The sequence below is a fragment of the Haemaphysalis longicornis genome, unplaced genomic scaffold (genome assembly GCF_048455015.1).
Source record: "Haemaphysalis longicornis isolate Haplotype H1 unplaced genomic scaffold, Haemaphysalis longicornis Haplotype H1 scaffold_1, whole genome shotgun sequence".
NCBI lineage: Eukaryota > Metazoa > Arthropoda > Arachnida > Ixodida > Ixodidae > Haemaphysalis > Haemaphysalis longicornis.
Genome location: NW_027526203.1, coordinates 266,548,242 through 266,559,879, shown reverse-complemented (window position 1 = coordinate 266,559,879; position 11,638 = coordinate 266,548,242). Strand labels below are relative to the sequence as shown.

The 11,638-nt window shown below is 45.7% G+C and overlaps 1 protein-coding gene across 1 annotated transcript in view; it reads right to left on the bottom strand.

The window, feature by feature from the left end:
- Window positions 1-786: 786 nt before the first annotated feature.
- The window catches only part of LOC144158843 (vitamin K-dependent gamma-carboxylase-like), a 45,380-nt gene continuing 34,528 nt past the window's right edge, over window positions 787-11,638 (bottom strand). Inside the window, exons 11-12 of the mRNA XM_077690009.1 lie at window positions 11,150-11,252; window positions 787-1,061 (exon numbers count right to left, since the gene is read on the bottom strand). Of these exons, the coding sequence (XP_077546135.1) occupies window positions 962-1,061; window positions 11,150-11,252 (203 nt within the window). The 3' untranslated portion in view covers window positions 787-961. The remainder of the gene's footprint in view (window positions 1,062-11,149; window positions 11,253-11,638) is intronic.

Below are 11,638 nucleotides of genomic sequence, written 5' to 3'. Positions count from 1 at the left end.
TTTTGTTTTTCCGTTCCAACACACGCACCTTGAAGGACTTCTGGAGCGACGTTTTGGCCAGGGTCTAATGTGTCAACCCCCTCAAGAGTGCGCACGGGGTTTTGGGGGGTGGGGGATGGAAGAGGGGGGTTGCTTGCGCAGCCAGGCTTCATGCGCTCACCGTTTCAGAACCATTCACATAGCATGGTTTCAGAAAACTGCTGTAAAACTGGTCTAATCGAAACTACCTCCAGAACCAAATTATTTGGAAATTAGCCGTTAAGACGACTCTCACAGCACTCTGAATTTCATTTAATTTTCATGAAGTTTCACGAACACGAAGTTGTAAATATTGAGAAATTGCTGTCTGTTGTGAACACATCGGCTTTTATAAGAGGAAAGCGGACATAGCTGTCTTTGCCCGCTTAATAAAAATAGAGCCTTTCCAAGTTTCATTCAGCTTGCAAATTTCATTCATTCAGCTTAATTGCAAATTACAAACACGTGTTTTGTTTAGCCCACTCCTTGAGCTGCACCCAGCCTTGCTGGTCATGCTGATATATTCACTTATGGTGGTAAGGTGGGCTAGTTGGTTAGCATTGTAAATGTATTAGGCAGTGCAAAACAAATATTGACGAAGAGAAGGAACAACATGGGAGCAGTGCTCATGCAGTTTTTTCTGTCCTTCACCATTGTTCATTTTGCCTGGATCTATTGTATTTGGTTCCAAAAACTGCCAGGTTATTATGAGCAGTAAAAAAACGGTACATTTGATTTGGAATGAATAATTTTATTCATGACACCAAGGTAGTTATTCCCACAACATTTAGCAGTGCTGTCTTTCTGAGTAGATACGTGGAGCCATACAATTGGGTGTGCAGTACAACAAATAAAATGATGAAATGTTGGCAATAAACAGCAGAGAACACCCTTTTACGTGTGCGGGTTGTTTTGATTCCTCTGCATGCATCACGTCGTCTTGTTACAGTTTACACAATGAACACCTGGACCAGATGCACTCCAGAAGTGACGACACCTTGTGGAGGAGCGTCTTCCTCACGATGTCAGCGATCCTCTGGAAGCTGCAGAGACAAATCACCGTGTGATGAGGATGCCACACAGCCAGTTTAGCTGCTTACTTTTCCTCTCTTGCATGCTGGGACATGCCTTCCAGGCCTGTATCCTATTCAACAAACACATGGCCTAGTCCTGGTTTCCAGCTCATCAGAGTCTCTTCAGAACTCATTACTCAGGAATCATTGGGTGCTACACAGAATGTTTTCCTCTATTATTCTTGATTATGCTCCTGTTTATGTTTCTGTAGGCCATGTACAGACAGATGGAGCCTCACTCTACAAGCAGCAACTTTTGAAAGCGGATTACACAAAAGCTTTATCGCGTTCTACGAAATATTTCAGCTACGTTCGTATTGAAGGTGAAACCTTTCATTATACAAAGTACCATGTTTTTGAAAATGCCACCGGGCTCTGGACTTGTCTTGCGATATTCCATTCCGATATAGGCAAAAGCGAGACAATTAAACGCGTTGATATGCTGTGTCCCATCCCTAAACTGACCTAAAAGATAGCAAATCACGCTTATTGGAGACAATTATGCCTAGAATTGAGTCTAGAGATAATTTTGCAGTGAATGAAGAATCATGGGTCTTGCAGAATTTTTGGCACCGCTGGGGCTCAAACTCAGGTCGTTTGGGACCAAACCCATGGTTTCTGCCCACTAGGTTATTGAGGCCGAACAGCGCGGTTTTTTTTAGGAGTTGCTCAAAACAATGGAAGGAGGGTTCCAAGCGAAACAGTAGATAGCGCTGGGTGCGCGCGGGAAGTGGGGGCTTGTACCCACAGGCCACAGCGAAGCGGAATCTCAGGCGCTTCCCTCCTATTAGCACAACTGCTGGGAATGGGCACAAAAATATATTCATAATTGGCTGAAATAATATACTGGGTGCAATTGTAATTGTGGCACTTTTATATTGCATGGTACAAGTATGGTAGGTAAATGCAGAGGGACCTTCACACACTTCCCCCTCGCAAAACAGCGCATCTATAAAGGGTTTAAAAACAGCGCGGAAGACGGGACTAAGGAAGGAACAGACGACACAGGCGCAGAGTATCTGTTCCTTCCTTCTTTCGCGTTGTTTTTAAAAGCTATAATGTACCAACAATCTGACTTTTTGTTGTAACTGAAAGATCACACCTTTGAAAGCTTTTTTCGCTTTTCTGAGAAGGCAAATGATGGCTTGTTTGTCTAGAGATAAGTAAGGATTTGCAAATAGTGATTTTTGGTTTTGAAGTTGGTACAAACCGAATAATGACTATTGAAGGAGTTGAAAATCAAAGCAAATATTTAGCGATCCCAATAGAAAAACTGAAATTTACAATTTATCAAGCATGCTTAAGTAACTAGCCCGTAGAAAAATACATTCATTTAAAAGGGCTTGCAAAACTTTCCTGTGGCATAAAATACGCGTACAGAAGTTATCCTGCCACATTTAGCTTTATTGCTGATATTGTATCTTATATGGAGGCAATCTTCATCTCATGTGGTGACGTCAATCAAAAGTGTTTTTGGTATAGCGTAATCAGGCTATGTACCGTAAAGCCCGCCTATATCAAACACGGATATATCGAATTATTGCCTATATCGAACCCTTGTATAATTCTGGTAAAAATTACATGCATTTAAAACTTTTTATATCGAACGCGATTTTGCTCACATGGATATATCCAACTCTCCCGCGCGGGATTTTTCGCTCTCCTTAGGCATGCGGCAGGCTTTCCCGCAATACATCGGCGCGCAGCAGTGGCGCGGGTGTCGCTTGCGACTCCCGCGTGAGCTCGGGCGCATCGAAACAGTGGTCCAAACCGGCCGTGGCAGAGTGGACCAGCTCCACGCATGCACGTTGGAGCCGAAAGCGGCACATGGGGCGCTGCGGGCTGCGGTGTCACCGAACATCAAGTCCGCGCCACTCGCTGCGCGCACTTGCTCGATTCGCTGGGTTCGCCGTTATTCGCTTGTATTTATGCTTGTCTCCGCTCTGTCGAATACACCGAGGACTCCGTACCGCTTCCGAGCACGAGCGAAGCCGTCACTGCCGTGGCCCTGCTACGGCGATACTGCAGTGCCACTGAGGGCAGCGGTCTTGTGCTTGTCGACTGTTCAGATACCGTGGAGCAAGCACTCACCAGCAACGCGATGCGCTCCAAGAAGCAGGCTACACTCGCGCATTTCTTCCGCCCCAATAAATGATTGTTTTCTTTCCCAGAAAGTGTCGTATCAATAGTGAACTGCGGGGTTGTAAGAGCTCAGCGTTAGCTCGTGATTGCTCTCATATAATTTTTTTTGTTTTGTTTCACTTCCTATATCGAATATTTCACAGACTATGCCTTTTTCATCGCTTTTATCATTCCATACACCTAAACCAGGCTTTCATTCCTGCTCATCGCCTTTCATGTCGACTAAGCCATTCGAAAGCTGTTTATCCTGCTCGTGCGCATACTGCCGCACACCATTCTTAATTTTTTCTTCAAATATCTAGGGACTGGAATGATCTGCCTTCTGACGCCGTGCACCACTCCTGCATCACTCATTTCAAAGAAGCCATCGCACCAATCATCCTTCAGTGACTTGTTTACCCCCTCATGTAAACAAAATTTTGCAAACCACTAAATCGGAAGCACACTTCATACTTGTGAAAATCGTTCAGCAAAAAAAAAAAAAAAAAAGAAATACACTAGGCATATTTGAGGAAAAACAGCTATACATAACTGGTATTTGCATTGTTCTCTTAATTAAAAATACGTCTGTGTGATGTTTGCAGTATCAAATAAAAACACGCATTGAAAACAACGTTCTGACCCGAAAATACAAGAAGCGCTTGCACCCGTGTCCAGACCTCTTGGTGGCATTCCAATAAGTCCAACAGTAACGAAAGGTTCCAGTAGGTGGCGCACGAGCAGTGGAACGTGGGAAAATTTAATTGGCCTCCACCGAATTTATCGTTTGAGGAGCGAAACGGGAGGGTAATATAGCATGAGAGGTGGGCGGGAGGGAGAAGAGAGGCGTTTCCGTGGCCGGGCCGGCAGAAGACTATCGTCTTTCGTCGACATTTGCACTGAAGTCAATTTTGGCAATTTGGCTTTCCTTCAAGCAGTCCGACAAGTCCATCACTATCCGCTGACTCTGATAAATATGTTGGGTCTGTTTTCCCAGATTTCACCAAGGCATTCGGTACCATTAATCGTACGACTCTCTTTAATAAATTAGAGGTTTATGAGAACTGGGGCTCCATTAACCTTCCTGAAAAATTAGTTGCACATAGGGAACGCTCGGTTTACTTGTTCAGGTGCTTGTTCTGAAGCTAAGCTTTACCAAGGCTTGCCAAATAGTTCTATTTTGGGTCATTTATTATTTACAGTAATGATCTAGTCAATGTAATTAAACCGCGTCACTGCGTATTATACGCGGATGACACGACCATATCTTCCGCTGCTTACTATTTAACTGCTCTTACTTTGCAATTGAATAACGCACTTACAGCTATAACAAAATGGTGCTATGAGAAGCAACTTATCACCCAGCTAAAACCAAGTTTATGATTTTTGGATCTGCTTGAAGACACTTGCCAACCGCGGTCACTCTTTGTCTTACATTATCAACGCTCTTTTTTTGAGTATGTGCGCACTGCTGCCGTGATGCGCCATATTTGGTTCATAAAATCAGCTATTTGTCAAGCTGCACGCAGTCTTGTTTTTTAACTCGCCTGGACGTAACTTTCGTTCGGCTGAAATCAAAGGTTCAACGGAAGCCCGTTTGGTCGGCAGCACACATGGCAAGCATTAAAAACGGACATCGGCCACACACGACCCCGGCGCGGATAACGCCTCAAGGTAGCGCGCCCCTCTTCGGTCCTTCTCCGGACACACTGGTTCAGTTACCGAATTAGCGACCAAACAGGAAAGCAAACGCCCTTGAGCCTGGTGGGGTCCGGGACGGCACATGTGGGATCTTGTTTTTTTTTGTTTGAGTCGACTATTTTTTGTGCTTTTTCAAACCGGATGCGGGGGCGGGGACTTGGCTGACCGAAAGAGCGAAAGAAGAGAGTGGAAGAAAGGGGGCTGCATGCGTTTGAATGGTTACGAGTTTTCAGTTATGCCACACTAGGAGAGTGCCTTGCGCTGCCTCCCCGCTATTTGACTACGGTAGCATTTCAATCTTCATTTCATCATTTTTTTGTTATTCCTTTTAAGTATTCTGATTTTATTATTCTTTTTGTATATATTTCGCTTGCTACTCAGTCTCTTTTGTGTTTAATCTTGTTCGTTATTTCCCTGCTCCATGGCTGCGAAGAGTAGCTTTCATCGAGTGCATTGCGCGGACTATCTCGACAAGCATCGACGGAGGGTACCGCAGAAACGAAACTTTCGCAGTGTTAAGGACCTGGACATCAGCGCCCTGAAACGCCTTTTGGGCCCGGACAACTTCAAGAAAGTGAGTGAAGATGATTTCTTGTGTCAGCACTGTTTCATGCAGTTTACCAAAGAAATTTCTCTGCAAATGTCGGAGCCTGACGCCGACATTTTTGTGACTACCGAGGAAGCTGTGGAACACCTAAACCTTGGAGTACTTCTTCCTGAAGTGTTTCCATTGAAGCCGTCAAGTGCAGTGAGAAAATGGGACAGACCAGCTGATGCCAAGCGAAAGCAAAGGGAATTGGAGCAAGCTGTGACCAAAAAAGTGCGCTCGAGCGTGCGCGCCGCATATAACGCGAAGACTGCATCTGGCTCAACAGAGAAAAAGTGCTTTACCTGCGCCGAGTTCAACCACAACTTTCGACAAGCTTTTGCAACTTATACATCCTCCAGGGAGCGTTGCCAGCTGCTCATGTTGCTGTCGTCATCCCTCAAGAAGAACGAAGTACAAAAGATCATTCCGAAAGCTTCCATGTACCTGATCAACAAGTCCCGGAAGTTGAGGGAAAAGCACAACGTATGGTATCGGCCAGACCCGTACACGGGATGTGAATACGTATACTTCACGAAAGATGAGCTGGAGTGTTCGAGACAAAGTCCGAATAACAAAGACGTCATCTCGGTTGTGCGTGACGGAGAAAAAACTCTTGTCACGAAACACTTTATGACACGATCAATTTGAGAAGCGTTCCGCATTTACAAGGAATGAAATCCTGACTTAAGCATTGGGCTAACAAAGTTTTAGTCGTTGCGGCCTCGTTGGGTCAAATGTGGTCCTCAGCAAGAAGTGTGTGCCTGCGTCTACTGTGCCAACTACGAACTCTATGTTGCCGCTGTGGAAAAAGCTAGAAACTCAAAAATAGATGTCTGTCGATTGAGCGCTGCATTCCTCTGCACTCCGGCATCACACCACTGCTTCTTGGAGGAGTGCGACAAGTGCCCGAAAGGAGAGTCCCTGACGCTCGAAACACTAAATATCCCGGAAGAAGAAGACATTGTGGTTGCCATGTGGGAGTCCGGCGACCTTGTGAAGAAGACCCTTGACCCTTCAGCATTCCTGAGGGGACTCCGCCTGTCGCTGGCTACATGGATCGTGCACAATCCCAACCGAAAGCCCCAGAAATGAAAAGAAATGTGAACAGCGAGGAAACGTGGTGTTTCACTTTGATTTTGCCGAAAATTGGACTGTCCTCCTTCCCGACGATGTGCAGAGCTACCAGTGGCATAAAAACCAAGTATCGATATTCACTTGTGTCGTGACGATCCGGCATAACAGTCATAGTTTTGTGGTTGCAAGCGATGACGTCTTCCATGACTCTGAGCATGCCTGCTTGGCTTTAGAAAAAATCAGGCAATGGGTAGACGACAATCTCCCACTGTACTCCAAGGTGACTTATGTGAGGGACGGAGCTGGCAGTCACTTTAAAAACAGGTACCAGATTCATGAGTTGCGAAAGAGCGACGTGCCTGAAACGCAATGGATATTTTCCGCAACAGGGCACGGAAAGGATGCCTGCGACGGAGTTGGGGGAATCGTCAAACACCAGGCGACACTTTACAACCTAAGAGAACCCGCAAGAAATGCGATTTATATGGCAAAAGACATGGTAACTGGGTTCTCTGGGAAGATCAAGAATATTCATTTCATATACCTCGAGGGGAACCCAGTTTCCAGCTACCGCGAAACAAAAAATTGGCCGCGTATCTGCTCCTTTTGTTGCAAATGTCGTCAAAAGACGATGGTCTTTATCGACTTTTGCCAAGTAAATGCGTCCCTTCGCTTTCCCGCTCACCTGTCATGTTGTTCCTCTTGCGTCGCGCTCCTCCCAAGGTAAAGACGCCAAAGGTTTGCTTAAATCATTTCAAATTTACCGCGTTCCACTGCTCCAGTCCGGGTGACTCGATGCGAACGCTGCCGTACGGCGAAGACGCGCGTTAATCGAGGCGCCATACTTCAGTGTTATAGAACCGCGTTTCCCTAGTCCACGTGCGTTCCAAGCAGAACGTGCAATCTATCTAGTGGAACCTTTCGTAACTGCTGCCACTTGATTTCTTCAAATGCCCCCTGAAGCTATATGGCGCGGGCGACAACAGGCGACGGCGGAGTGATATTTGTTTCTTCAGTTGATGAAGTATTTAATCTCGCCAAAATCAAACGTGTACGATTTTTTATAAAGGAACGCTGCAAATATCACTTGCGTATTAATTTGTTGCCTTATATATGCGTAATGTCTTGTTGTTCTTCAACAATATCGACAAGTATGGACATTACACCGGAATTAGACGGGCACATTTAGCTGTGACTATATAAGACTATTGCGCAGGCATTCATTTACTTTGGCCGGGTGGCTGAATCGAGTCACAGACAGACAGACGGACAGACAGACATACAGACAGACCAAAATTTCTGGGTTTAAGTAGCCCAAGAAAGACTATCGTCTTTAAAAAGGAAGAATGGCGAACAGCGCGTGCGTTTCCCGGCATACAGTCCTGGTACGTGTGGCGTCTAAGGAAGTCATCAGAAGCAGATATATGCAAACTATGTGCAGCGCGGACTGTTTGTGCCCCTTTGAGGAAACCGTGAACATTGATGAAGCAAGCAACGTGTAAATAAACAGCTAGTAGCTGCACGGTATTAATGGGGTGCCGATAGAACTCTGTCATGTCAAACATTGACTTTGTAAATGTCACTTGGCAATTCAATTCTCCGTATATCAGAAGATTTTCTGCCCTTTCTACAAAATAAATAAAGTAAATCTGCAGAAAGTTACGATCGTCGTTTTATGTCTCAGCTCCTTGTGACGAGCATGCTTGACAAGGCTCTTTTGCTTTTCAGTGATCAAAATGATGCGAGTTTTTTTTAATGGCTCACGCAAGTAAATTTAGAGGAAAATATCTGTGGAAAGCTTCATAAAACTCGAAGAAGTGTTTTTTTACATAGGAGCATGAACCTGGAGTTCCTCCGTTTTTCTTCAAACAGTACACGTTTAGCGGTGCGCAGATTGTTTATTTTCGGTCCAAAATTCACAAAAAAAAATCAGTTTCACTTCTGAATTCTCCGTAATACTGTGCAAAAAGTAATCGTTTGCCTTTGGTACAAAAAATTATAAAACGTCTGCACTTTCGGTGGAAGTTGCTCTCACTGTTTCGTGTCTCAGTACCTTGTGAAGACCTGGCCAACCAGGCTTTTTTCTCGCGCTGTAGGCGCGTCAGGAACAAAATGATGCGGAATGTTTTTAATGATAATTGAAGTACAAGCACAGGTGAACATCTGGGGAGAATTTCAGCAAAATCGAAGAAGTGTTTTTTTTTTTAATAAAGTCTCTCAACTTTGGAGTGTTTTCGTTTTTTCTTCAAACTTGTGCTCCTGTTGCTTTTCACGGTAGCTTGCACAGACACGATATTTACGGCCCTTATTTGTGCTTGCCAGGAGCAGCCCTCACTACAATTTGAACGCTCTAGCTTGAGTACTTACGATAATACTGGCCCGAAAACCACAGAACAAAATGCGCTCTGAGCAAGATTTGAAAATTTATTACAGAAAACAAATGTTTTCTAGTCAACGATATTTTGAGGGCGAAATGTACACCAGGCGTAGATTAAGCATAAAAATTACCATTCCCGCCTGCTGAATATATTTTTTGGTAGGCGTCGCTAAATTTTGCCGCGGTGCAGGGGCAGGTAGCGGCCGGGTTCCACACGGGTGCGTTGCAATTTTTTTTTTCTGTCGGAGAAAATTTTTTTCCGTCGAATATATTTGTGAATTCGCACATTAAATACATGCGGGAATGAGGTAACAAATTTCAAGCGAATTGAAGAGGTCGACCAGCCATGCTTTGTTCGATCTTGTTTGCTTGTTCTAATTTATTGTTTGCTCTTACTCACCGAGGGTCCCTTTACAGGTTTCTTCTATGGGGCCCTAGTCTGTATGATATTATTATTGTACTACATTTTTGGAATCACTAATAACTGTAACTAAGAACTGAAATTGAAACTGAAGCGAGTACATACGCGGCTAATTTTTCTTTCACTGTAACCCAGGCTCCCGTGGGTATAAGTCAGTAGCTTCCGTGCTACTGACTTCGTGGTCGCGTTCTCGCCCTTTTATTCTTGAAAATGCATCCGACCAGGCGTGCTTCCATCGCATCCTTGACTTTGAAAGTAGTCCATAAAGTGAGTTATACTTGCCCATAATTTTTGGCGCATCAAGGGACATGACTGATTGCCCAAATTATAATTGAGAATAATTCTATGAACGCCTTCACCGACGCTGATAGCTGATCTAGTACACATGCAGGCGTTGGCCTGTAAAGGAACTCCCAAAGCAGCAACCTTAATAATAGGCGTAAAGCGCTCGCGAAGGCCGAAATCGGAAGTAGAGACAACAGAAACGTGGAAAGGGCAATTATATTACAGCGGATGCGAAAGGATACGCGATTGCAGCAACTTCCGCGCCTGCGCAGTGAAGTTCGGTCACAGGGTGCTCGGCAGACCCGGTCGCCAGCCGTGCCTGCAAGTGACGTTGACCAGCACACCAAAGCGCCTCTCCCACCGGAAATGATGCGGACGTTAACATTGTGTCATCAAACTACAAAACTACAAACCTTTACGGCAGCATTTATGCTGCGTATGGATAGAAACGAACTAAAGTGTGTCCTAAATATAAATTATACCCAGTGTGACGCTCGTTTAATGGGTTAGTCACAAAGTCATGTTAAGGTGAGTCCACGCAGAGCTTGGAGGAAATGAGACACACTGAGGCGGGTGAAAAACATTAACAATTAGTTTAATGGAGTGCCTCAGTGGTGCCGGCTCCCTCACCAGGTTGGGCGGATTCGTGTTGCAGGGGGGTCAATCGTAGGCGGGACGCCGAAGGGCCAGGTGGGTCTCGGGGCCAGGAGATGGAGGCAGTGCGGGGCCGGTGGCTCGGCGAGCTCGAGCTGTAGACTGCGGTCAGGAAGGGGAGGCTGGGCAGGACCGGTAGCTCGGCGGGCTCGAGGTGTAGACCGGTGCGGGAAACGCTGGCAGCGAGCGGGCTCCTGGGAGGGACGCGCTTTCGGATTGCTCGTACGGCTGCGTCCGAATGGCAAGACGGTCACCCCAAGTCTAACCTCGATCCCCTGCGTTCGCTCTTCTTTATCTCCTCCTCCTCCTACGTCCAAACAGCGGCGGGGAAAAGGGGGAGAAGGGCCGGCTTCAAGCGGCGGTGGACGACGTCGCCGTCTGCTCATCCGCCAAGGACACGTCGAGCGGGGGGAATCCTGGCTCACCCCGAGGCAAAGAGGAACCATGTGTCCTTAGCGAAGCAGCCTCGCGTTCCCACGGGAAAACTTCCTGTGGCCAAAGTTCTTCCATCTCGTTCGGAGTTCTTCCATCTCGTTCTTCCATCGGAGTTCTTCCATCTCGTTCGGAGTAGTCCGGGTACACACACGACCGTCACACCAGCAAACAGCGCCTAATTGCAGCAATTAGCCGAATCTCAACATCTCATTTTGAGGGCTGCAGAAAAATAATTCTGTCCGAGTGGCAGATGATTGAAGGGTTGATGAGCGACGAGAATCTGCAGCCCCATAAGTGATCATGTTCGAATACATCCTAAATGAAAATGTGGGTGTCGTCTACAAAAAGGGGCTACTGAATGCGAAAACATGGACAAGAGCACAGTATAAACGTATAATTACCTGATCCTCCAGTTTTCCAAGTACCGTTTCAGGTGAGGAATGCTTATAAATCTTTTCTTGGCATCGGGGTCTTGCGTTAGGCTTGTAGCGTTGCTGTGGAGGACTGTAAAGAAATAAAAATGTATAGAAGTTTCTTTCTAACGTGTAAATAAAGTACAATAACCATTGTTGTACGCACAGAGAGTCTGCCTCCCTATATATAACTTCGTCAATGTAAATGCAAATTTGCTTGACGAAGCTGGGGCACCGGACTTTGGCTCCAAAGTTTTGTTTCTGGTTTGCTCACCATCTTCAAAGTTTTATTGTCCTCTCTCTCTCTCTCTCTCTCTCTCTCTCTCTCTCTCTCTCTCTCTCTCTCTCTCTCTCTCTCTCTCTCTCTCTCTCTCTCTCTCTCTCTCTCTCTCTCTCTCTCTCTCTCTCTCTCTCTCTCTCCATATATATATATGAGGGTGTCAAACAGAAAAAATCGGGTGTAGGAAAAAATGGAAA